The 27,183-nt window shown below is 45.3% G+C and overlaps 1 protein-coding gene across 7 annotated transcripts in view; it reads left to right on the top strand.

Annotated features, from left to right (window-relative positions):
• FGF1 (fibroblast growth factor 1) overlaps positions 1-27,183 on the top strand; it is a 118,006-nt gene that overhangs the window by 73,731 nt on the left and 17,092 nt on the right. For 3 of the 7 annotated variants that reach the window (XM_035014363.1, XM_035014364.1, XM_035014365.1), the window contains 3 exons: positions 1,688-1,890; positions 14,728-14,831; positions 18,820-20,980. In XM_035014363.1, the coding sequence (XP_034870254.1) occupies positions 1,722-1,890; positions 14,728-14,831; positions 18,820-19,014 (468 nt within the window). In that variant the 5' untranslated portion in view covers positions 1,688-1,721 and the 3' untranslated portion in view covers positions 19,015-20,980. Of the gene's footprint in view, positions 1-1,687; positions 1,891-14,727; positions 14,832-18,819; positions 20,981-27,183 lie in introns of those variants that run through there. The other 4 variants (XM_035014366.1, XM_035014369.1, XM_035014370.1 and 1 more) reach the window with 4 other exon arrangements.

The following is a 27,183-nucleotide window of genomic DNA, read 5'->3' as shown; positions in this document are numbered from 1 at the left end:
TGGATGGATGGATGGATGGATGGATGGATGGATGGATGGATGGATGGTTAATGCAGGGCATGCAGGAGGCTAGCAGACCCTCCGTGAAGCACACAGTGCTCCTTAGAGCCTGGCGCTGTGGGGTCTCTTGGGGAATGAGGACATGCCTGGAGTCTCGCTTCAAGGTTGACATGGGGATAAAAGTTGGTGAAAGCCAACATCTGGGTCACAAATGAATAACTTAATGAATAACAAGCTCATGGGGGCAGATGTCTGTGCCAGACAAGAGGTAAAAATCCCACTTTCGGCAATGATACAGTATCAGTGAAGTCCCTTTACCTTTTCATGGTGTTAAGGCCAAGTGACCGCTTTGTTTCAACACACTCCTTTTGAGGCTCGGCACCACCACCTAGAAGCTGTTGACCTTGGACAGGCCATCGAACATCTGTAAGCTTCGGTGTCATTTTAGAAAAAATGGGGATCATATGAGTGTCTGTCTCAAAGAGTAATAAAGAAGGTCACATGAGCTAACTTGTACCCCAGAACGTGTGAATGATGATGATCATTATTATTATAATTGATATTATATTGCTATATTTGATAATAATATAACTGATATTACTGATGATCACCGTGCACAGCCAGCACCTGATCACTTTTGTAAGGAAGCTCCCACATAGTTTTCTGGCTCTTCTTTGCCTCTTCCCTGCGTATCCCTGTTGTCACCAGCGCATTGTTCTCCTAAGTGGTGGGGCAAGGAGATGTTTTAAAATTCTAATGTTTATTACTTTTGCTTTTTAAAAATTAGCTTTGTGTCACTGATGCATTTGTACATGATGATATAAATCTCTATAGGGTGGGTGTCTACACTATTGGAGGATTATACCATGTAATATGGCAGCTGCTGTGTCAGAATAAATATGTCTCGTTAGAAAATAATGAGGAAGAAGACGGCCTTTGTACAAGGGACAGACCCACCTTCTCTGTGTGATATGAGGACGTACGGAAAGCTGGGGAAGGATAACTGGCAGACCCTTCATCATGATCTGTCTCATCCAGGTTCCTTTGGTACAGCGTCTGCCCTATAGAACCCTCCGGAACACGTGCCATGTGCTTGTTCCCCGCTCCACTGCTGTTCCTGCCAGCAAACCCTTGACGCATGAACCCTTGGCGGTCCCTACTGTGGGCGGTCTGCAAGGCCTCCATCCCTTTTCCTATGGGTCCCCAACAGTCAGGCTATCCGCGGGGCCGGCAGTCCCCAGCCAAAACAGTGGGAGGATGGAGAGAAAAACCTCAGTGCCGGCCTCTCGGCTTTTGTGGGTTTCAGCCAGGGCCCAGGTGTTATTTTAGTGCAACTCCAGTGTTTAATTTGAGGATGTGTGTGGATCAGAAGGAGGGACCAAAACATTATTTTTTTTTCCCTTGGCCAAGTGATTAAATTTGAAGTTCTAAAAAATGCACAGCCTGGTCCAAAGCTGTGTCCAATTGGGAAGTAAGAAATGTCCTGAAAATCCCTCCCGGGCCAGAGACCTTTATTCCTTAACCACTGCCCACCGCACAGGCCCGTTTCCTGTGGCTATCACCTGGGCAGTCTGTGGTTACTAACCCACCAGGAGCCCCGTGCCCTGAGGCTCTCCTCCCCTTCTTGAAAGGGGACGCAGCACCTTTGCCGGTGGGACATTCTACAGGGTTGTCTAATTTCTTACAGCCTTGAAAGCGCCGTAACCAGCAGCTGCTGAGCCATGGCTGAAGGGGAAATCACAACCTTCACCGCCCTGATGGAGAAGTTTAATCTGCCTCCGGGGAATTACAAGAAGCCCAAACTCCTCTACTGTAGCAATGGGGGCCACTTCCTGAGGATCCTTCCAGATGGCACAGTGGACGGGACAAGAGACAGGAGCGACCAGCACAGTAAGCACCCATCTCTCTTACAGCCCCCTGCCTTCCTGGTGTCTTTCTTAGTCAAGGAGGCGAGCAGGGAAGCTATCTGCCTAGGGCTACCCTTTCTCTTCCCGACACGCTCAGCGGCAGGGTAACATAAACGTGTACAGGTCTAGGTGTGGGAAATAACACACTGTGAGAGCTACAGCCTACCTAAAGGGGTCCTATAGCAAGATTGTAAAAGGACTATCTGTTGACCTAACATAACTGCTTTGAGATCAGATACAGCTGCCAGTGTTCAGCTGTTGTGGGTTTCTTTAACTAGTGAAGAAGGGCCTGGCCCCCAAGGCTGGTGAGGGCCCTGCCTGCTCTCTGACAGGAGGATCCACGTGAGGCAGGGGGGCAGTCAACCCTACACAAAGACCTGGGCTCAGTTTCATGGTCATGGACGCTCCAGCGTATGTTCCCACCGGGCTTGATTTGCGAAATCCTAGCTCATAATCATAGTCTTACACATCGTAAATTATGCAGCTTTTGCTCTGCGTATCATGCAGATGTGGTTGTGGTAACCGGGAAGGGGTAAAGTCATTCTCCAGATCTTACAGAAACTGGAGAGCGAGAGCAGTGGGAGCCAAATGCTGACTATCTCTTCCGGGCTTTCCTGCCAGCTTAGCTCTCAGAGGGCGTTGATAAATGGACGTATGACTTTAGAGAAAAGAATCGTCGTGACTATCTAAGAATAAAAATCTCTTCCTTCTGCTTTAGTACTTTTCACGGTGGTGTGTCTGTTTGATATTAGGTGTCTGGGTCCTACTGTGATGTTATCAAGGATTCCCTGAGCCAAAAGTCGGAACTAAGTTCCTGCTTAGAGGGTCAGTGATCTGATGGGTAAAGCACACTGTGAATCAAGAGAAGAAAAGTGTAGAGGTAGCAAGTAAGGGTCTACAGAACAGGCTTGAAAATGAATGCAAAATACTGACCTTGATGTGATATACCAAATAGTCTTAATTATTCATGTAATATGCACCAAATTGCAGGCTGTAAGCACAAATGACCACCTCAGTGGTGCTCACTCTACTTTTAAATGCAAAGGTTGTGGGGTCGGAAGCCGCCATTTATGGACCAGAGGCATTGTCTCTTCCTTCCCACTCACCAGGCAGACCCTTGAGATAAAGAGCAGGAAGGCTGATGTTGGGACTTGCAGTTGCAGGGTCAGATTTTTGGGGGGGTTTGTTTTGATGGCTTGTCTTCAAATGGGCCTAGCAAATGCCTTATATTTGATGGAAACTAGGTACCGGAGTGAGGCAAAAAGGACTCTATTTAGTACATTAAACATATATATGTATATAAGTAACATTTACTGCAAACAAATGGACTTAGATTGTAGTCCATTATGTGAGGCAAGCTGTACAATTTGCGTGATCTGCCCCATACAACACAAGGGAAAGAAGTTTTAATTCCTCTGGGATTTTAAATGTTTCTCCTAAGTCTTACCCATCTTCTGAACCAATGGGAATGCTCTCTGGTGCTCAGACTCTCAGGGGAAAGACAACCATTATGCTGTGTTCCTCAGGGTTAGGCTGGCTTTTCTGGGAAATCTTGAATTCTGGGAAAACAAGACACTACAATTAGGACTTCCAAGTACTGGAATTTCTGTGCAAATGGCATGTGATTTCATTGTTGTCATCCCATCATTAACACTATCAATTGCATTCTGGGTATGTAACATTGGGACAACTTCTGAAAGTGCTGTGAATTTGGCCACCAAAGCCGTCAGGAACCCCTGGAATGCAGCACCAGAAAGCTGTAAGAGTAGGTGTGAGGAGGTCTACATCCAAGTAATGCTGGATCGACTGTTTGCCAAGTGACCTTGGGCTAATTATGTAATCTTTCTGGCCTGACTTTTCTCACTTGTAAAATAAGAATAATACTACTTGCATCGCTGGTTTCTTGGGAGGATTAAATGACATGATCGAGCACAGTGCCTGGCTCAGGGTAACAGCTCAGTACAATCCTGCTGTTGTTGTCCCCCATCACATAATCAAGGCTTCGATATATTCAATCCAGCATGTGGAAATACAGTATAATATTTGAGGACCTTCCCTTCATTTTTTCTATAATATTGTCTCCTAGGAAGGTCAAGGGTCTGGATTCACATTTTGATTCAGGGCCTCTTTGGCAACATTCAGAGTTGTGTTGGCCTATTTATTTACTCTAGAACTAGGAACATGGGCCAAGGAGGACAGAAATCAGAGTAAGTGGGGGTGAGTGAGCAGAAATCCATCTCTCTACTTGTGAAAGCCAGGAGAACGGGATAATTCACATACTCTCTGCAGACTCAAGGGGCCCTAGATTTGGAGTCAGAAAGCTTGAGCTCATATTCCTGCACCATCACTTTCTGACTGGGACAGCACTGAACAATGACCATTCTCCCCATTTTGCATAAAATGCTCTGCAAAATAAATGTCAAGTCCCCCAGCCCAAGGACCCTTCCAATCACCCCTCCTGTCTAAAAATGTAGATGTCTCCAGTGTTCCCAGCTGTCTAATCTTGGGAATAGTATTGAGACTCAGCTTCCCCATCTGGGGAATGGGAATAATAACACGGCCCTGTGTGTCTGAAAAGTCTTAAAAGATCGGGCAGGCAAGAGGACTCCCAGGCATGGCTGTACCCACTGAATGTGGTTCTGTCGCCCTCTACTGCCCAGTGGCGGTACTGCCACACCCCATCTTCATTTCAAGGGTCATTCTGCATCAGAATCAATCTGGACAGGGCAGGGTCGGAGACAGTAGATGACCCTGGCTTACCAATTAGTACCGTCTGGCGAGGGGATGGTTTCTATTCCTAGATCATTAGTTTGAGCATGACTAGAGATTGTGGTCACAGGTACAGAGCCATACCCTTAAGACTTCCGTGAGGAAGAATATTTCTAAAACCCAATCAAATATTGAAATGAATCTACATACCAAATAGAACTGCATGCCTTCCAGCTCTACAAGGCAAAAAAAAAATAACTCTTTTCACAGCTTCTCTTTGTCGGCAACCAGCGGATCTGCCCTGGGCAAAACTGGGATGTTTTCAAAACTTATCATCTTCCTACTTCCAGGAGAGTAAGTTTCCATGTACCTAACACAAGGCCTTTCTTGGAGTGGTATAAACCTACGACAGATGCTTGTGCGCAGGCCACTGTAATGTAGGCCTGAGTAAAATGTCCCCCTAACTCCTCAAACCACGGCTGTAGGCAATCATCCATACAGGCTGTGACCATCTGTTACGCCATTCTAGGAAAGCCAGGCAACACCAGAGTAAGAGCTGCAGACCTTGAGACAAGGCAATGGGTGTTAAGGTGCAAGAAGATTCATGGTGACTCCTATGGCTTTCCTGTGGGACATGGGTAGATGGCGGCATCACCTTGAGAGGGAGGATCCTGGAAGAGGAACAGGCACAGGGAAAGATGACCAGTTTCATTTCAGACACAGAGTATTTGAGGAGTGCCTCTTGTACCATGCATATCTCCTGGTAGTTATAATTACACTTATTGTGTGAGTATTTAATGGTTTCCCCACACACACACTAGGCTCCCTGAGGTTGGGGACTTTGTCTCTTATAGTTCAACAATGCAATTCTGTGTCTAGTACATTGACTGGCACTTGGCATAATAAATTTACTGAATTTATTGTTGAATTTGAATTTATCTGCCACGAAGACAATTCATTCACTCATCAAATTCACATTTATTGGGCATTGAGCACCTGATATATGCCAGGCATTGTGTTAGATTCTTTCATTTCCACTTAACCATAATCTCACAAGGTTATGAATTATCATCACTCTACAGACACTGAGCTAACCGGGCCTGTGGCTGGTTAATAAGTGGGAAAGTTTAAAAGAGGTCCATAGCTTCTTCTTCCAATACTAAGGCTCTTTCCATATACCACTATGGCCCCTGACATCAATACCATGATGGTGGTCTTACCCCATGAACTGATTAAATAAACATAGTGGAGGGGCGCCTGGGTGGCTCAGTCAGTTAAGCATCCGACTCTTGGTTTTGGCTCAGGTTGTGATCACAGGGTCGTGAGATCGAGCCCCGTGTCAGGCTCCGTGCTCAGCATGGAGTCTGCTTGAGATTCTCTCTCCCTCTCCCTCTGCAACCTCCTGCTCGTGCTCTCTCTCTCTCTCGATCTCTTTCTAAAATAAGTAAATAAATCTTTAAAAAAAAAAAAGAAAAACAAACCATACTAGATTCACACAGCCTGTCCCGTGGATCAGAGGGGTGTAGGTGCAGCTCCCTGTTCACTAGCTCCTTGTCCCCCTGGGGAAGTTACTTCCCCACAGGCCTCTGTTTCTTCATCTTAAAAACAGTTCCCATGTCCTAGGAAAGGAGGAACCTTAAGAGTGGTATAGCACATAGTAGGGGCTCCAAAAATGTTATTCGTCATCACTCCTAGGCTTACTTGACCTTCTTCCTGTAACCATCTGATCTCTGTAGGCTGTTAAGTTAAATGAATGTTAGCCTTGCTCACGGGATTTAGTCTTACTCTTTATCTCGGTATTGCCAGGACCGTCTAGGTTTGGCGCTCTCAAGGCCTGGAATGTAGGAAAAATGTGCCCAGGCCCAGCAAGCCCTGCCCTGTCTAACTTCTCTGGCAGAGAGAGCAAGCTGTGGCGGGCAGAGCAAGGAGGGGCTCCGTGCTCCATTCTGTTCTTCCTGCTGCACTTTCTTCTCGGGCAAAAGGGGACATGATTTATTCCTCAATGGGTTGAATACCTGAACGGTAACTGGAGAAGAACAAGTTCACGGGCATCCCAGATCTGCAGCCTCCTCCGTGACCCACACCCCCTTGCCTCCCCAAGCACACAAGAGGCTATGCGGGGAGCAGGATTACTGGCACTGCTCACCGCACAAATGGAAATGTTCCTGAGCAAAGTGTGTGCCAATCAAATATTTATGAATCAAACCACATCCTAAAGGCACTAAGGGAGTTCACTGGTCAGAGGAATGTACTTTGCAGCCCTTTATAAAGGGCAGACTCCTCTTCAGTGAAATCCCTCCCACCTCCTTGTTTGGGGGCCATGCAGACTTCAGTTTCTGGTATGACTCGGCACCCCGTGGTAAAGGCACCTGGCTCCCCACCAGCTTGGGCTGCAAGTCAAGACAGTTTTTCAGATCACCAAGGTGGGCAGAACTGGGCCCTACTTGCAGAAGCCACAGAGCAGGGCCGGTCTTCAGGCAGAAATGCTCCCTCAGCCCCTGCAGGGTGTTCCCACCTTGGTGGGATGTGATGCCCAGAGGTCGCCCTGCCCCTCCTCCCACTCACCCCTTATCTGGTTATACAGAAGAGATTTTTCTAGATAGACTCCTTTTTTTTTTTAATATCCACAGTCCAAGGACTATATCAAAATTTTCCAGGCATCTTTTTTTCAGACCCTAAAGCAGAAGCAGACACCTTTACACATTCTAAGAAAAGTCTTTTTCATATATATATATATGTATTCCAAACCACTGGAATTTTTTTTCCACAAACTCACTGTTTTTTTTTTTTTCTTCTCCATTTTTCTCTAATGTTTTACGGAGCCCAGCTTGGGGCTACATTTTAATTATAAATGCCACTGACATAAAACAACCTCACTGAGTTCTGAATGAGGCTGACCTCACTTTGGGTAAACACAGCAAAGGACGGGAAGTCTCCGACCCAGAATAAACTCGGCACGTAATCTTTTTTGGCCTCTCTTTGGAGAGCAGAGGTGGAAAGCAGGCTTCAAGGCCACAGACGTGCTACCAAAGCAGAACCTCCCTCTGCACTCATTTGTCCCCTGAACGCACCAGTTGTAATCTTATCTTTAAAAATTTCTAGGGTAGGAGAAGAAGACGCGAGGATGGCTTGGGGCTCGGAACCATGGTGCAGTGCCCCAAAGCTCACTTCATCTTGGCAGTGGTAGGCTCGTAACACCTTTCCCTTCTTTCTATCCTTGGAAAGTAAGAATCATGTATCTTCCTGTGAATAAAAGTACTGCTAAGAGCTAAGGGAAGGTACTGCGGAGAAGAGAAAACCAGGGATATAGACATAGTTCTGCAGAAAAACAGGCACACTGCCTAGTTAGGGGCTGGCATGTCCACCCAAAAGCTCTGGGTTCACCTTGATGTACGTTCCTCCAAGTAAAAAGCCCCGTGAAGGGGTCCAAACTATAAGCCCAGGGCAGGGAGGAGCACGATCCACAAAGGTGGAAATTACATTACAGTATTGCGACATTTAGTTTTGATAAATGGGCCATTCCTAAACCAGCACACCCTTCTGCGTTTCCTAGTAAAGAAGCAGGGCTCTGGATGCCACTGGGCACATGATGGTCACAAATCCACCAAGCAAACACTTACAACCTGTGTATAAAATATGTAGCCCATTTTTTATACTGCTTTGTAAATTTGACTTTCTCTAAGAAGCTTATGTCTATTTAGAGTAACTTTAAAAAAAATTTGCTGGTGAGGGGCAGAGAAGAGGCCCGGCCGGGGGCAGAGAAGGCAGGAGCCCCAGACAGTGGCAGAGCCTCTGTGCCTGTGCAGGCCGTGGGGGCTGGGAGAACTGGGGACCACAAGAAGGCAATTAAAAAATAAATAAATAAAATAAAACAACAAATTAAAAAAAAATTTTTTTTTTAATTAAAAATTGCTTCCATTTCTCCTGCTAAGTCAAAAGTGGAACAACAAGTACTCTACGGACTAAATGACTTGTCTCATTTTTCAAAAAGTACTTGCCCTTTCATCCTGGGGATGTGACAGAGCCAAGGACCTTCCTGTCACAGACAGCAAGTCCTAAATTCCCTGCCCGGGATGAAGAAAAGCTGTTCCTTCCTGTTTGCTCAGGTGTTAGTTAACCTGGTGGAAGGTGCTGGAAAAGGAAACTGAGCAGAGAATGGGGGGGCCCTAGTGCCCCCTCACCCCTGTCCTGCCTCATCAGCTTTCCTGGCTCCCTGTAACCTCCCAAGAAGGCTCACCTTTATGGATACCTAGGTTTGGGTCTACACAGGGCCTGGGTCAAGCCTGAGCTGGGTCATAGGGCATCAGGGGGGAGTCAGGAACAAGCAACGGGAGCCTTGGTCAGCTCTGAGTGTTTGCCCATTGACTAAGAGCAGAGCCTTATACATCAGCTACAGCCCCGAAAAGGAGAAGTCCATGGTCAACAGCAGCCCCATCACCCAGACTGAACCAGGGTCACCCGGTGGCTGGGTTTGCCCTGGAATTGTGCTTTTAACAAAATGAAGAGCTAGGACAAAGGGGAAGTTCCTCCCACTGCCCTCCCCAACTCGGCCCTTCACCTCATCCTCCCCAGAGCAGCAACTGGTATGAATTTGGTCTGAATCTAAGGCACATTTTCCCATTTTAGTCCCTATATATTCATGACCTATGCACACTGTTCTGTGTTTTATACAGAATTTCATCAAGGATTTACTACATTCTTTTGCAATTTGCTTTTTTTCACCCTACATTATTTTCTGCTTTTCTTTGAAAGATAAAATATATATATATATATATTTTTTCTACCTAATACATACGTGTATCTACCAATAGTATCTAGTACATATGAAATAGAGAGTTTCTGCTGTAGCCGTTGGACTTGTGTTTGCTTGTAGCTGAAAAATGAGTGGAGTTTCTCTAGTGTGCGTCTTTATCATTACAGGGTCTGAGCCCCCTCGGCTCCCGGGGCGGGGTCCCTGGGTGGCAAAGGGGTGCGAGTCTCTGCACGCCACAGACGGGCAGGGAATGTGTGCTGACTGAGCAGTTTCCAGGCCGTTGGGTGTTGCTGCGAGAGGGAGGAGCTGTTGCTGGGCCAGGCTGTGTGGCTACCCCTCCCCTTTCCGAGCCCCTTTCTCACACACACTCCTTCTCGCTCCTCCTGGGCAGCAGCTGCCGGAGGCTGTAGGTTGAGAAGACTGGAATGGAGTCACTCGAGGGAGCCAGACACCTCGTTGGTTCCACAAGCAGCCCTAGCTGGGTGTTACTCCTTCCTGCCAGGCCTGCTCGCAGAGGATATATGTTTAGGAAACTTAGCCAGAAAGAAATCCAGTGAAAATGAGCTATGAAACTTGGACATCCTGGAGAAATAATATTTACAGAGGAAACTCTTGAGACGAACTCTCACCAGTGCAACAACGTTGGGGCGTTGGGGCTCATGGCTGAGGACTGAGTCCTGTGCCAAGCAGCTCCGGCTCATATGTAACTCCGTGAGGCCTTCACGTGGCCAGCATGGGAGTCCACAGTCCACAGAGGGCGAACTCGACTCCACCTGCCCACCCCCCACCCCGAGAAAGACGAACGGAGACTAGGGAAGGCAGAGAACAGAAATGAGCTAGGAAATGAAAAGCTTTCTAAAAACGTCCCTTGCTGATAATGATGTGTCCGTGTAGGTCCATCAGTTGTAACAAATGTACCACCGTGATGGGGGTGTTGGTAATGGGGGGCTGCACACGTGTGACAGCAGGGGATATACGGGAAATCACTGTGTCTTCCCTTCATTTTTGCTGTGAACCTAACATGGCTCAAAAATACAGTCTATTTAAAAAAAACCTTGATTACACAAAAGGACCTGTCCTTTGGGATTTCTGCAGCACCTATAATGTGTTTGAATAAATACCTACATAATGGGTGGGTAGGTGGAAAAAAGTCCCAGGCAACCAACCTAGAGCTACAAATGGGATCCCGGATGACTATCCGCCATCTGTACATCTTGTCTGACCTTGAACACAAGGGGATGTGAGAGGAGAGAATTTGGCTGGATCTGGATCCATCTTTCCCATCACTGGAGCCCAAGGTGTTATATGAAAGAGAAGAAAACACAGGGTACTTGCAATACTCAGAGCTGGGCTCTGGTCACGATGTGACTCCTGATTATAAGTATAATGTTGGGTAAAACATTTTGTCAGCAAACTTCAGTCTTCCTCCCTACAGGACAAAGCCACTGCCACCTTCCTCCAGACAATGCTGGGAGAAGCAATGAAGTCACCGTAGCTCCGTGGAAATGACAGTGACAGTCCTGGGCCCTCGCCATGCATTAAATCATTTAATCCTCAAAACAATTCCATGAAGCAGGTACTATCATCACGCATAAGGCAACAGAGCTAAATAACTTGCCCAATGATCACACAGCTAATACACAGCCAAGCCAGAATTTGAATTCATGTAGTTTGATTCTGGAACCCACACTCTAATTTTATACTGTTTATACCAGGATAGAAACTAGCACGATGCCTGGCATGTTTAGGTGATCCATACACAGTCCCTTCCCTTGGTCTCTCTTAAACATAGAGGATTATGCTGAGAAACTGGCAGGAAAATGTATGTAAAACTTCTCTGAAAACCATAAGATCCAATGAAAACACAAAGCACTAAAAAAACCCCAATTTTACTGAGATATCATTCATATACTGTAGAATTAACCCACTTATGGTGTACGAGTCAATGGTTTTTCTTTTTTTTTTTTTTTAAGATTTTATTTATTTATTTGACAGACAGAGATCGTGAGAGCAGGAACACAAGCAGGGGGAGTGGGAGAGGGAGAAGCAGGCTTCCCCGCCAAGCAGGGAGCCCGATGCGGGACTTGATCCCAGGATCTTGGGATCATGACCTGAGCTGAAGGCAGACGCTTAACGACTGAGCCACCCAGGCACCCCCAGTGGTTTTTCTTAATTCACAGAGTTGTGACTATCTCCACAATCAATTTTAGGACATTTTCATCTCCTGCAAAAGAAACCCTGTACCTCTCGACCAGAATTTCCCCTTTGCTCTCCCCACCCTCGTCCTCAGGCCCTGGCTACCACTAATCTATGTCCTGTCTCTATGGGTCTGTCCATTCTGGACATTTCATTTAATAGAACCATACAATATGCGGTCCTTTGTCACCGGCTTCCTTCACTGAGCACGTTTTCAAGGCTCATCCATGTTGCAGCACGTAGGAGTACTCCGTTCCTTTTTATGGCCGAACAATATTCTGTTGGCGCAGCACTGCTGTGAAAGGTATTTACTTAGATGTTAGAGCTGGGAAAAACTTTAGAGACTGAATGCAAAGCCTTCCCATGTTACTGATAAAGAGCCTGTGGCCTCGAGGTTAAGGAGCCTCGCCAAGGTCACCCAGCGGGCTGGTGGAAGAGCCCGGAAAGCTCTCAACTCGGTCCCTCTTACTTCATTCCACAAAGCATTACTGGAAACATAATTCAAAGTGCACAGCTTATTGATGATGGACAGCAGGATCATCTCTGCAAATATTGGCCTAACATCATCCATTTGACAAATCTATCTTGGCTGAACTGGTGGGCAAGACACAGTGGGAGGTGTTGCAGACCTACGGGCAACAGGACAGAGACGATCCCTGTTCTTTCCCTGGGTACACATTCTCCCAGGGAGGCAGGAATAAAGGAGCAAATCCCTAAATGACAAAAACAACTGTTCGCCGTATAAAGTGCCACAGAGAAAACAAAGGACTGAGAAGGCGGACAATGGGGGGGACCCAGGTGGCATTGGCAGGGGCAAGGTTGTATACAGACAGTTGTGGGGGCCTTGAGTGGGAAAGGCCTCTCTGAGGAGGAGGCATTTAGGCTGGGGCCTGGAGGAGGAGAAGGACCAACTGTGTCAACATCAAGGGTTAGAAGGTGCCAGACAAAGCGTCAAGCGTGGGAGGTGGGAGAGAGCTTGATGTGTTGGGGGAGTTAAATGGGTGGGGCAGGGTGAGTGGGCGAGCAAGTGGTGTGGTGTGAGGCTAGAGCAGAGGCCCAGATCATGATGGAGGCCTTCTGGCCTGTTCTCTCATGACTACCCTCTCCGACTAACCCAAGTCAGGAGGACCCGTGGGAAAGGAGATCAGTGGCTTCCGGTTTCCTTCCTGTGAATTAGATAAACTCCACTGACCACAGGAAGCTAGAGGAGACCCTAGTCTCTGTAGTGAACACTTCCAAGGACAAGAAAACTGCATCTTCAGTAAGGTTGAGTAACTATGTATCACTCTCAGGATGAATCAGAAGATAAGGAAAACAGAGGGAAATGAGAAAAAACAGACATATTAATAAGGAAGCGGTTAAATGATCATGGTGTAGCCACATAGTAGAACACGGTGCAGCTGGCAAAAAGAATGAGGTTAACTCTTTCAGTGCTGCACTGGCAAGATCTCCAGTTGGTTGTTAAGTTTGTGTTAAAAAAAAAAAAAAAGGCAGGAGGGATAACATGTATTTGCCCAGTCGCACAAGGGAGGCTGGGGGACAGAGGCAATAGAAGGGAGACTCTGTCTCCTCTTAACACGGTTTCCAAGTTCGAAACAGGTGAATGTATTTCCTATTCAAAGAAATTGAATAAAGCAGGAAAACAAAGAAAAGGCAACGAGGGGTCTCCAGCTGCCAACCAGAATCCAGTGTTCCTTCCAGCCCACACTGCCCCTCAGCCTCTGACTAAGCTGACCCTTAGGGAGGTCAGCTTGTGCTCCCTGGGAACGGGGTGCTCACTGGTCCTCAGTTAGATTTTTCACCCCTAGTCATCACGATGGTTGTGATGACTAGTCTAGTGACCAAAGAAATCATCCAGAGAGCCCAGAATTAGTTTTGCTTCTCAAATGTGAGCCATTAAAGGATCTCCCCCTCTAGAGCCACCAGGGGGAGAATGAATAAATGAAGAATTATTGAGTGGCTGTCGTACTCCAGGTAGTGGTCCCACAGTGGGCAAGCCTCCTTAGGGTTATTAATCAGTGTAAATGGGGAGTCTAACACAGAGGAACTCAGCTCCTTGCCCTCAACCTCATAGTTTCCCAACCGCAGCACTATTGTCCTTCTGGGCTGAATAATTCCTTGTTGTGGGGGCCACCCTGAGCATTGCAGAATGTGTCACAGCATCCCTGGCCTCGACGTACCATCCTCACTGCAGCTAACACAGCCCAAAATGTCTCCAGATGTGGTCAGATGTCGCCTGGGGAACAACAGCACCCCAGGGTGAGAACCACTGTTCCCATCCCTGCACTTCCAGACAACTGCTTTGTCTTCCCAGTGAGAAGCTGGGGTTCCCCTCTGCCTCTGTCTCAGCTGGGCTGTCGCAGAGCCTGGCAGTTGACTGAACTTCATGGTGGGAGAGTTCCCCGAGTTTCAGATGCACTAATCAATCCAACTTCCTGGGAACCTCTCTGTCTGGGAAAATAACGCTATCGGATTTTTTTAAATAACAATCTAGGGGCGCCTGGGTGACTCAGTTGTTAAGCGTCTGCCTTCGGCTCAGGTCATGATCCCGGGGTCCTGGGATCGAGCCCTGCATTGGGCTCCCTGCTCAGCGGGAAGCCTGCTTCTTCCTCTCCCACTCTCCCTGCTTGTGTTCCCTCTCTCGCTGTGTCTCTCTATCAAATAAATAAATAAAATCTTAAAAAAACAAACAAACAATCTATCCGCGAGAAGCTCCCATGGCAGAACAGGCTGGGGCCCTAAAAAGGCACCCCCAAAGCAGGTTGCTAATGAAAGCAAAACGCACTCAGGCTGGCCAGCTGCCCACCCTGCAGCACCTAGGAGAGCGAATGTCGCTCACTCCCTCCTGTGGTTACTTCCCCGCCAGGAGGGGACAGAGACAGGAAGTGCGTGAGGGGTCATTCTGTAACCAACAGGGGGATGGAGGGCACGCCCACCAGCATCTCTCCTTCTCTCAAGAACATCACTCCCAAAGGGCAGCTTTCTTTGGAGGGCAAAGAAAAAGGAACTGTATTTCTATGTTTTGATTAATTTGAGGCTCATCCTTGAGGGCACTGAGAAATGAATGAGCAGAATTTTCCATGGCTAACTGTCCTGGCCGCCAGGCCCTATCGGCAAAGGTTTAGTGTTTATTTACTTTTGCTCGTGTTATTTTTGTTTCAGTTCAGCTGCAGCTCAGTGCGGAAAGCGTGGGGGAGGTGTATATAAAGAGTACCGAGACTGGCCAGTACTTGGCCATGGACACCGATGGGCTTTTGTACGGCTCAGTAAGTATGAGGCTGACATGCTTCCAGACACGGCCAAGGTTTGAGGTTTCCAGAAATCGTGTTACACTGAGTGATGCAAACTATAAAGCAACAATTAGTCTCTGTTTGTTTTTTTTTCCAGCAGGATTCCCACCCTCTACCGTGCCTTATTTTAGGCGCAGGCATGAAAGACTTTCTTGTGGTGCTCTCTCAAAATACTCGAATGTATTATCACCTAGACACAGAGGAGATATTGATTGAAATTTTAGTAACTCCTCAGTCAATCATTTCAGAATACCTATTTCCACTTCATTCATTCATTCCAAAAATGTTTCTCCAGCACCACTGCATGCTGTAAGCGTGTTCTCTATGCTTTTCACAAAAATTATAGAGCCTAGACTCTAGCATGTGACTCATCACCCAATAAACCTTCAGCAAGTGCCTCCTGTGTCTAAGTACTGAAGGGATGTGGCGATGAATGAGCTACATCCCTGTCTGAGCATTTACTCAGGAGCTAAAAATCCTCCACATCTTTTGCACCATCCCTCCTCTGGGTAATGCTTTACACAGGTTTGACTCAGTATATACTGGTCTTTGTGAAAAAAGAATGGAAACACACAGTGTGATTTTTGCCCCTATTGGTATCTCTGGTAGAAGATTTAAATGGAAAGAGAACTAAAGCCAATGGACCCAAGTTTTGAAATTATTTCTGAATCTCAGTGATCCTTTCTCTATATCCTAACAATTGATCATTGAGGCTTGGCCAAACTCCTTTCTTCCCTTTTATGAAGATGTCTACAAAAAGGCAGCTAGTAGGGGGTTTTGGTCGGCCCCCTTTAACTTACATCAAATTGCCAAGGGGCATGGGCACAGAAAACTGCCTCTTAAAGCTGTCACTTCAGCCAGGGTTCAGGATGTGAGCACAGTTTGGTCTTTCAGGCCGCCTGCTAAGGGTCAGGAGATGAGACTGTCAGAGTAATGAGCAGCCTCCTGTAGGCTATTTGCTGAAATATGGATTAAATGGGACAATTTTAAAGGGTTTGGAGCTAGGCAGTGACTGCTACATAGGAAGTAGATTTTTTTTTTAAGATGGTTCTTCTACTTGGTAATAAAATCAATCAACCAATCAATCACTGAATCTCAGACTCAAAACTGAATCTCAATTCTCTGCAACTTTGGCAAGTTACTTACCTCCTCTGAGCCTTGTCTAAAATGAAGATAGTAATTGCTGGTGACTACCACATATAGGGGTTAAGAGGGGTCAGAGAGACAATGCACAGAACCCACCCACCAATGTTGCTGACACACGGGAGGTACCCCATCAGTGAAAGTTATAAGACAAATAATAAGTTAATAAATCCCTTCTCCTCATTATTTCACAGGTTACATTTTTAGTTTATGGCTTTTCCTCTTTTAAATCAGTTTTGATATTTAATATAATCTTCTTTTACTTGTATAAAAATATTGAGGGAGAACCCCCAAATCCAATTTCCTCTGGGCTCCCACTGTAGTCCTGCCCATCACTGTACTTCACCTGAAATATTCAGAGGGTAATCTTAATATATTATGCCTAATAATCTATATATTTCTCCACTAATAATGACAAGTTCTAAAATATCTCAGAGCTCTGCCTCACACTCTTAACCAGTTTTAGGTATTAATCCACCCTGCTACAAATTTTTATGTCTGTAGAAAGGACATATTACTTTAAAAAATAAGTTTGAGAGGCTATATATCAAAACATTAATATATGTATTTCTAGAGGTGGTAAGTGGCTAATTTTACAATATGTGAATGCCTGTCTTATCCAAATTTTCTACAGGAGGCATATGTCACCTATTTAGTGGGGGGAAAAAAGTGTGCTAAATATAAAAAAAGAGAATAATTTTTAAAATAGTCATGAATCAACTGTTAATCTCCAGGCCCTTGGCATTGCACCAAATGCATCACAACTCCTGACAAATCCTGGTTGAGGGACAGACGGAGCTCCTCTGATGCGGCCCTGCTGACTCAGTCTGTGACTCAGCCGCTCTGTGTGTGTCAACTGCCGTAGTGTAACAGAGACATCAGGGGAGGGACTTGGCCGTCCTCACCTGCGTCACAGAACGCAGGCCTGAACGCCCACTGAGGGGTGCCATGGGAGACCCTCCCTGCAGGGAAGTGGGTAACCCACACACGTCCACAACTGCCTACCTCCTCCCACACCCAAAAACGTGCATCAACCGCTAACGTCTGGATAAGTTCCTTTAGGGGCAGCAGCTACCCAATTAAATATTAGTTGTCTCCCATCTTATTCTAAAAGGATCCAAAGTGTCTCACCCAGATGTCATTGCACGAGACTACAAATGAATAAGAAGCAGGAAACATCTTGTTCTGTAGTTCCTTACTAATCAAACGTGCCCACAAATAAAGAATAATGAACAACAAGATCGGAAACCACCAGGAAGGGCATCACCCACTCCTGTGGGTGAAGAGATAACGTTAAGATCACGTGACTTGGAACTGGAGCAAAATCAATATACAGCATACGTATTTTATATCCAAATATAATAAATGTATTCTAAAATCCTGATGAATAGGAAGTTCAAATGCCTGGGATTCTTCCCACTTTCTAACAGATGAACTCCAAATAAAACAGTAATCGTTGGTAGATATTTTTAAAGTAACTGCACTATTGAATATGTCGTAGTGATCTTTCCAGCTTAATAAACTGGCAACTGCACTGGATTCCACTGTATGGATGTGCCCCTAGTCACTTAACCAATCACCTTTCCATGAAGATGTAGGTTGCTTCGAATGTGTTCCCATTATACCAGTACTTCAAAGACCATCCTCGAAAATACCGTTTTACACTTGCTCAACTATCTCCCTAAGGCTCAATTCCTACAAATGAAATTGCTGGGTCAAAGGTAATACATATTGCCAAACTACCCTCAGAAAATTGCTACCAATTTATCTCACCAACAGTGCGCAAAAGTGCCTATTTCCTATGCTCTCACAATACTAAGCATTGCAAATTTTTTTTGTTCTTTTCAGATATTACAGCCAACCTGTTAAATTGGTTTTAACTTGCATTTTCTTGTGAGATTGAATGTTTTCATAGGTTTATTCCCCCCCCCCTTTTTCTTTAAAGCAGAGATAGCATGCCATTTTGCTAATATCATCAGCCTCTATCCGTATGGCCTTATCTATGTCCCTCCGTGTTTACATACGTAAAGATAGGAGGAAGTATGTTCATCACTGTTAACAGTTGCCTGTATCTGGGTGGGTGGCTTTGGGGTGGTTTTTAATTTTTTTTTCTTTTTTTAAAGTAAAGTTGTGATTTTTTTTTAAAAGTGCAATTCTTTAAAAAAAAAATACAGTGCAATTCTTTGTATAAGTAGGTCTTTTTATACATAAGAAAAAATAAAGCTATGTTCACTTCTTAACAATTTTAAGTTCCAGGATAATGTTTCACGCTTAGGATACATTTTGTACAAGTGTTTATATCCCTAACAAAGCTAAGGCAAAAATGCTGATATTGTTAGTGAAAGTCACCAGGATATAAAATAATATTAGTAGGTTTTCATTTATTTTCAATCCAAACTTAAAAACCCTCACCACATCACGGTTTGGTTTTACCGATTTTGGCCTTTTTTCAGGGTCATGTCCATGTGCCAGGCCTTTACAGAGACAAAAGGCTCAGCCCTGCCCTTGATGTGCTATGTGGTCGTTCGGGATCTTCCCAGCTGGGAACTCTGGGGTCCTGAGGACAGCAGATGGAAGGGAGCTTGCAAAAACAGTAAATGAATTTGAAGGCTCACTAGGTGATGGGTCCTGTTCTAAGTCATTACCATTACCATTACCCTCAGAGACAGGTCCCATTATGATCTCAATTTTCCTGAAAAAGAAACTGAAGGACAAAAGGGCCTCAGTAAACTCTTCCAAGGTCACATGGCTAGTAAACAGAGAAACCTCACTGAAAACCAATCACTAATAATTCTACCCTCTTTCGGTCTTATCTTTTTAGCAGACACCAAATGAGGAATGTTTGTTCTTGGAAAGGCTGGAGGAAAACCATTACAACACCTACACCTCCAAGAAGCATGCCGAAAAGAATTGGTTTGTTGGTCTCAAAAAGAACGGAAGCTGCAAACGCGGTCCTCGGACTCACTATGGCCAGAAAGCAATTCTGTTTCTCCCCCTGCCAGTCTCCTCTGATTAAAGAAATCTCTTCTGGGTGCCGACCACTTCAGAGGAGGCTGAGGGGTCCTCACCCAGTTGACCCCAGATTGTTCCCTTGACCATTGGCTGCACTAACCCCCGGCCCACAGAGCCTGAATTTGTAAGCAATGCACTTCTAAATGCCCAATTCACTTTTTTTTGCAGAACCTCTTACCCCAGCACAGTTTGGAACAGAGGGATCAAATTGCTTCTAGGGGCCAACAGGCTGGTCAGTCTGGGCGTGTGGCATGTCCAGTTGCCTCCGGGCACCTGCTGTAGGCTAAGCCTCTCAATGCAAAGGTGTGGCCAAATCAAGTGTGTTCAGGGGGCTGCCATGTGAGTCATCAGTAACTGCATACAGTTCCATCTACTGAGTAAACTCTGTCTGTGATTCCCCCAAACATCTGGCATGATGCCCTTTTGTCCTTTCAATTCCCCACATGTATTAGCAGAGAAGCTTATGGCTAGGTTAGGGGAAGGTAGTGTTCCAGGGGTAGAAACTGGGATGAAGAAATCAACCTCTCACCCCCCCCACCCCCCAAGAAGAGAAGGGACTAAAATGGCAAGGGGAGATTGGGTTCTGGTGGACAGCTCAGAAGGATGGGCTCTCAATGCAGAATAAACAAAGGATGGGAGGCTTAGCCGCAAGAAAGGATAAATGCATAGCTTCCGAAGTCCTTAGGATGCCTCGACTTTCCCAAGATTATTAGGCAGCAGGAAGCCCCAGGATGATGTCTAATGGGCAGCATCAGAAGTGGGCTCTTGGATAAAAGCAAAAACATCCAATGTTGGTAAATTCATTTGGGTCTGGGGTGTGGGAGTGCTGAGAAAGAAAGGAAACATGAGCTGAGGGGACGGCTTTTCTTGAAAGAGGTAGATGCCAGAAGTGAGGAGGAAAGAGAAAACAGAGGATCTGGGGTCCCAGGCAGTGCTTACAAATCACAAGCGGATCGGGTTCGAGTGTAGATTCCGGTGCAGCGGGTCTGGAGTGCGGTCTGTGTATTTCTAACATGCCCCGGGTGCCGCAGGTGCTGCTGCCCTCCCCCCGCCCCAATTTAAGTAGCAAAGTCCTGAAGAATGCAGTACAAAGGAAGGTGGCTCAAGCCCCCTGATCCTCTCTCGCCTCACCCCTAGAAATGTACACACCACGAATCTTCCTGAGCATTCAGGCACCATCCGCAGCAGTGATGCTGGTGTGAAGGAACAAGGACTTAAGGCGCTTTGGCCCAGTGCCTATAAAATACCCATTTAGAAGATATACAAAAGCATACTTCAAAAATGTTAAACCCTCACCAACAGCTTTTCTCAAGAGACCATTTGTGTTACGATTACTTGTATAAATATGCTTCCTGCTTAAAGTAAACTTGACCCAAGTGGCTAGCAAATTAGAAACACCATTCATCTCTGACATATGATACTGTTGCCATGTAAAGGCCCTTAATAAGCCATTTACATTTACTGTGAGACTGTATGTTTTAATCACATTTAAAAATATAGAGCTCAAAGGCAGTTAACTGATTAGCATTCAGCCGCTGAGAATAGTAATAGGCTATGATGTATAAGCTCTTCAATTATCTACTACTTATACTATGTTTACCTATAAAAAGAGATTGTACTTCATTTTCCATTGTGCTATTACAAATTTTCCTTTGAAAGTACGGACTCTGAAGCAAAGATATGATAACTGTGGATAAAAACTGTTGAGAATATCAGCTCATGGTATAAGGAGCTGACATGACTAATTGAAAAATAATTCCTTACTAATTGAGTTGTCATGTTTATGATGGGGAAAAAAAGACAATTTGTGAAAGTTCAAAGCAACGGTACAACTGAGGAACTGAACTAAGTTCACACTATGGTTGATAATATCATTCTGCATTTGTGCAGAAAAATGATTTCCGAACTTTTTGTTTTTTGTAACTTGGATAAGACAATGCTATTTTATTTTAGTAAATGCTTACAGGCAAGTTGGGGATCGTGCAGTGTGGTTTAACATCTCCTTACTCTGAAGATCTGGCAGGAAAGGGTACCCAGAGAGGAAATCTAAGATATTTATAATGGTCCATAATTTTTAGTGTATGAATCAAATTCAAATATAACACTGGCCAAGAAAAATTAACTGTTGCTAACAGATGAGACGGAAGTCTGTGGTTTCAGAGATCCAAAGCAGTTAGAAGAAACACTACCGTGGCCTCCACAGCCTCCGCCTGATTATTCATGCATTCATTCGTGAATATTTATTTAGTGCCTACTGTCTGCCAGGCACTGTTCTGGGTACCAGGGCCCCTGGAAACCTTGTCTGTCTGGTTCGCTGCTGTATTCTCTCCCAGGGCATTATATTTATAATGAAAGATGTTGTGGATTCATTTACTTCAGTCAAGTAAAAACGGAGACTGTGTAGGTTCCTGCTGAATAAACAGCAAGTCCCAGAAACCCAGATTCTGAAAGAATTAGCAACACCCAGTGTAAGATAAATCTATCAAGGTGTCAGAGGACATGGCAAGGTAAACCTAGTATTTTCAACCGTAGAACCATGTCCGCTTCAGGGGGACCTCTTTCAAATTGGGAAAAGAGCCTGTCAGATCTTGTAAGAGGGGAATAGTGGGCAGATCCCCCGCCATCGGGAACATGCTCTAGTTCCTTAACGTGGAGCATTCCTGTTGCGCTCTCTCCCTTCCTTGAGTAAGTCATGCAGCCATCTGCTTGTCACATGCCTCTCGTTTGGATTCATTTTCAGGCCAACTGTTAAGAATTGCCTGACATTCTGTACAAAGCATCAGGAGCATTTATGCTTTTTGTTTTCAATTTATTGTTTTCAATGCGGAGGTGGAGGTGGTTAGTGATCTGTTTCCTTGGAAGGGATGATAGTTAGAGCCTCCTCTGGCCAACAGTGGGTACTTATCGAGAACTGACTAGAGCATCAAGTGTTCCTGAAGATAAAGGTCCTTGCTTTGTATCAGAAGCAACCGAGCCCAACTGCTCGGCCTCGGGGAACATACTGCCTAAAGCAACCGAGCCCGCTGGCTGTGAAGCAGACCTCTGATGAAGAAGACATCTGTCATTTTACATCAGTGTCTCCCCCCCCCCTTTTTTTTTTTGGCACCTTATAAGTATTAATAAATGTTCCACTAAAAGGTGACAATGTGTCTCTGAGTTTTAGAACATCACAGGTCTCATCTTCCTGTGGAAGGTCTTCCCCTGGCACCTAGCAGGTGTGGCTGCTTTGTTTTCTAGATATAGCTTGTCACCGGATAGGATACCTTAAAGGCCAAGAGGAAAAGTTAAGGTAGAAACATTTTTTCATTTTGTTTGGAAACCTAAGGCAATATTACTGTTTTTCTAGGGATCCATCAGGGAAGTATATTCAAAGGGATTTGCTCCCTGAAGAGCCAAGTATCATAATGAACTCAACTGATACTTTTTTCTTCATGGTATAAATTATGAAAATTTATGCCACTATCATACAGTTGACCAGCCTGTGCTTAGGCAAACATATATACTGTGACCTGAAAAAAAAATTTAAGGACTTACAACTTTAGGTCAATGGCAAAAGGTGCATCTCTTGCATCTCAAGTGCCTTAATGAAGAGTAATAGGTTTGCCCATCAGATTTTCTGAAATTACTATCATAGTAAGCAACATCTCTTTAAATAAACTTCTCAATCTTAGTACTTTATTTTATTTATTTTTTGAGAGAGAGACAGAGCATGAACAGGGGAAAGGGCAGAGCGAGAGGGAGAGAAACAAGCAGACTCACCACTGAGCAAGGAGCCCTACAAGGGGGCTCCATCCCAGGACCCCTAGATCATGACCTGAGCTGAAGTCAGACTCTTAACCGACTGAACCACCGAGGTGCCCCTTAATCTTAGGACTTTTTTTTCTTGGGAAAAAGCATACCACTGCCTAGACCTCGTGTCAGAATCAGATCACACACACAAACACTCACACACACACACACAGGCTCTCACACACATACACTCACGTGTACCTATTAATACTGGCTGGGCCGTGTTTGTCCACTCTACCAATTACACACCACAATCAATCCCTCCTTTTCCTTTTAAAGTCACCTAAACCCAGTACTTTCCTACTCTTTGAGCTTGATCCACAGTAAGAACTACATTTTCCATAACAACCCAGCGCATACATATCCTTGTATACACACACAACTGAAACAAAAACAGCAGGAAGCTATGTACAGGCGATGCATTCTTTTCTGTTACATTCCACTAAAAAATGCTGGTCAAAGATCCATTAAATTGGGTCACAACATTAACGGGTTACAACCACAGTTTTTTGGAAAACACTGGCTCAGAGCACCTGGTCTTCTTCCCAAAGATGACGAGACCCAATTAGGATTACTAATCATGCAAAATGAATATAACGATGCAGATCCCACAGGTAACCACTGCCTGCAAAGCTTCCAATGCTTTTAGCAGATTTCTGCGGGCAGAGCCCTGAGGACTTTGGCCCCCTCCCCTCCTTTGGAATTCTCATCACTGTGGGGCTTGAGGGCATTCCCTCCCTAACTTCCACAGTCTTCACTTCATTCCTCCCTCTTGCTCTCCAGCGCCACCCCCCGCCCCAACCTCAAATTCTTAATTCATAACCATTTCTAAACAAGACTTGAAAAAGAGATTGAGCCAGGAAAAGGCAAGGCACCCAGGGTCTCTGAACATCCTCCCCAGCCCCCAGCCCTTTCTGACAATTACCGTCTTATCTACCTAACAGAAGAGTTTAACATCCATAACTCAGTGACAAGATAAACACCATTGCTACTGGAACGCATCTTATACTGGGATTCAAAAATTTTCATTTTTGCTGAACCAACTAAAAAAAGTAACTCTGTGCCCTAAATGTTTGAGAGGGTTAGGCTGGCTGAGAATTGGCCTCTTATGGGTGAACTTGACAGCAAAAGGGAAAAGTATAACTGAAGTCACTGCCTTCCATATTTATCTGAGTGATGTCCTAGCTGCCATGGGATGGGGAGGGGAGGGGAATCCTAACCCTAAGCACCCTTGGGTGGCCGTTACATTGAGGAGTATGGTAACAGTGATACGTCAAACAAAGACGTGCTTTCATGTGCACTTGTACAAATTAACAAAAATTATTTGTAGGAGCAGTAGTACGATATAGGAATCCTTAAGCCTGACCTAGCCTTGGGACTTGTAACTTCTCCATTTCAAAATCACTAGGCATTTGTTTGACAACCATTAAAACTGCAATAATGGCTCATGAAAAGCGGCACACCCCCACCTTCCTACTCCACTCCTTAAACCTGTCCTCCAGTCCCAGAAAGAAACTCCCTTGCTACTGTGCATAAAACTCAGAGCCTGAGATGTGGGGATCCAACACAGGGCATTCGGGACCCCAGTGATCCATCTGACATTCTCTCAAGTTATGGGGAAATGTACTAAATGACTACTGGGATCTTTCTGTAACACTGTACTCACTCTGTGGCTGACATATTGACCATGACATACTACACTGTTAGCTTTCCACCCCAGTTAGAAAAATTTAAAAGAGAAACCAGGTCACACACAGCCTGAAGCTGGAGGGTGGGTTTGCTTTATAAAACGCATGTATTGTAGGACCCACTTTTGGGGTCTTCTGATGGGGCTACGAATGTGTGTGATGTGGGAAGAAGGTATTTCCTAAATTGCTTCCTTCCCTCTGAGCTACCCACTGTCACACAGGCTGTGTTTACACATTTAGCAGCTAAATACTGGTGTCTATTTTATTACGTAAACAAGCAAAACCTCACCATGTCCTCGATGTGCTCTTCTATCAGCCTTAATGAAGGGTTGGGCACTCCTTGTTTGGAAGTGTGTTCAATTTCAGGATTTGGTTCACTTGGTTGCAGTGTCTGGGGAGGTAGGTGTAGGCAGGCAGTTTGTGCAAGTCGTCACAGAGATGCACATCACTGTGACTTTTGTAATTCATATTTTCCTGCCTTAAGAGAAATTCTTTTTTTAGTCTTACCCAGAGATGCATAAGAGCAAAAGGTTAGCCTATTTTACTGATATGCTTTGGCCCAGAACTTCTTCCTCCAAAGTAAGTTACAGGGACGTCTCCGTACACTAACTGGTTTTGTTTGGACTGTAAAAACAGGACTGTTTGTAGTCTCGACGTCAACTGTGTGGAGAGTTCAGTAGTTTCCTATAGAAGCGAATAGGAAGACCTCTGGCTTTCTCAAAATATAACACCTGCGGGGTGCCTGGATGGCTCAGTCAGTTAAGTGTCTGCCTTCGGCTCAGGTCATGATCCCAGAGTCCTGGAATCAAGTCCCGCATCGGGCTCCCTGCTCAGCAGGGAGTCTGCTTCTCCCTCTCCCTCTGCCTTTCCTCCCTCTGGTGCTCACTCTCCCTCTCTCTCTCAAATAAATGAAATCTTAAAAAAAAAAAAGCACCTGCATTAGGAGCCCTGAGTGATCAAATCGAAAATCCAGGCGGGTGTGCAGAGGGGACGTATGAGAGAGGAACTTGTTTCCCTATCCATGGTGCCACTGGAATCTGTCACAGAATATTTACCTGAAGAGAAGAAGAGAGGTGGGTTTTGATAGACTGCTTGAAAGTGTGTAACTCTCAAGCTACCTGAACATTTGGAAAGAGTTTGGCAGGGCAGAGGGCTACCCAACACCGTCAAGTCTTCAAGAATAAACAGAAGGAATACATTTTGAAAATGATGCATTTTTCCTCAATTCTCTCCCTCATTCATTCATTCACCGGTCATTTATTGAGTATCTAGCATTGTGTTCGTGAGAGTCGGGTCAGGAAACTGAGACCGCACCAATACTCTGAACAGGGAAATTTTAATGGGAAGAATTCTTAGCTAATAAAAAGGGATTAACTACTGAGGGGTAAAGAGATCTCTAAGCAGGTGGAGGGAGCAGCTTCTATCCCAAGGCTAAGGAAAGTACTCAAGAGAGAGGGCCTTCTCTCAGGGATGAGATTCAGACTCCATGGGCAAACGGGTGGCTCTGGCCCAAGGATGGTGGCGGATCTCACCGTGGCACTTCAGGGAGCTTCCCATGGGGCGCTGGCGAGCCTCCCTGTAAGCAGCCTGAGGCCGAGCCAGTGCGACTCGCTGCAGGTTTGCACAGGAAGCTGCCCGAGGATGGCCACCCCAAAGACAAGCCCCTTCCCCTCGAAGTGTCCCGCCGGTGCCCTCTGCTGACAAAGCCTAAGCTGCATCAGCTGGCAAAGGAGAAACGTTGCCAGGGTCCGGCTGCAGCACGACAAAAGGAGGCAAAGAGGAATGGATTTGGAGCAGATAGGCAATAAACCGACAACCTGCATAACCACATGATTTAGATACTCGGCCAGACATAGCATTAGAGATGAATAAATGTGGTCCTTGCCCTTAAAAAGCTTATTGTAGGAGTGGATGGAGCCAGTCCCTAGATGAAGGCATCGATTTTTTTTTTTTTTTTGGTTTATTCCCTTTAAAAAAATCACTGCTCTCTGAGCCCTCTGAGCCTCTCCGAAGACCATCACGTACATTCAAGGTACTTCCTTTAGATATTAAGTCATTTGCTATTTTATTTTTTCAGGGAAATAATAAGGTCATTTGCTATTTTAAAGCAACCCTAATTGGGGCGCCTGGGTGGCTCAGTCATTAAGCGTCTGCCCTCGCCTAGGTCATGATCCCGGGGTCCTGGGATCGAGCCCCGCATCTGGCTCCCTGCTCGGCGGGAAGCCTGCTTCTCCCTCTCCTACTTCCCCCCCCCACCCCGCTTGTGTTCCCTCTCTCGCTGTGTCTCTCTCTGTCAAATAAATAAATAAAATCTTAAAAAAATAAATAAATAAAGCAACCCTAGTCAGTGCAATATACACAAAGAGAAGCTAGCTCTGGAGCCAGACCAGCAGAGTTGGAATTCTGGCTCCTCTGTTTACTGACTTGGTAACTTTGGGCAAGTGACATAATCTAGCTGTCCTCCAGGTCCTCCTCCATAAAGTGAGGATCCAAATAGTATCAACCTCACAGGCTTGCTGAGAGGATCAACTGAGATGGAGGCACACAAGTACTTTTAACACAATATCTGGCAGACAAAATATAATTATACATATTATAATAAAATAGGGCTAAAAATGATCTTTTAGATTCTACATTCAGGTTCCCAGGGATTGTTTTCATGAACCCACATTTAGAAAGATCTTGCTTTTAAGCAA

This window comes from Mirounga leonina, unplaced genomic scaffold, assembly GCF_011800145.1.
Source record: "Mirounga leonina isolate KUSES-001 unplaced genomic scaffold, KU_Mleo_1.0 Mir_168, whole genome shotgun sequence".
NCBI lineage: Eukaryota > Metazoa > Chordata > Mammalia > Carnivora > Phocidae > Mirounga > Mirounga leonina.
This window is presented reverse-complemented; position numbering and strand designations above follow the sequence as displayed.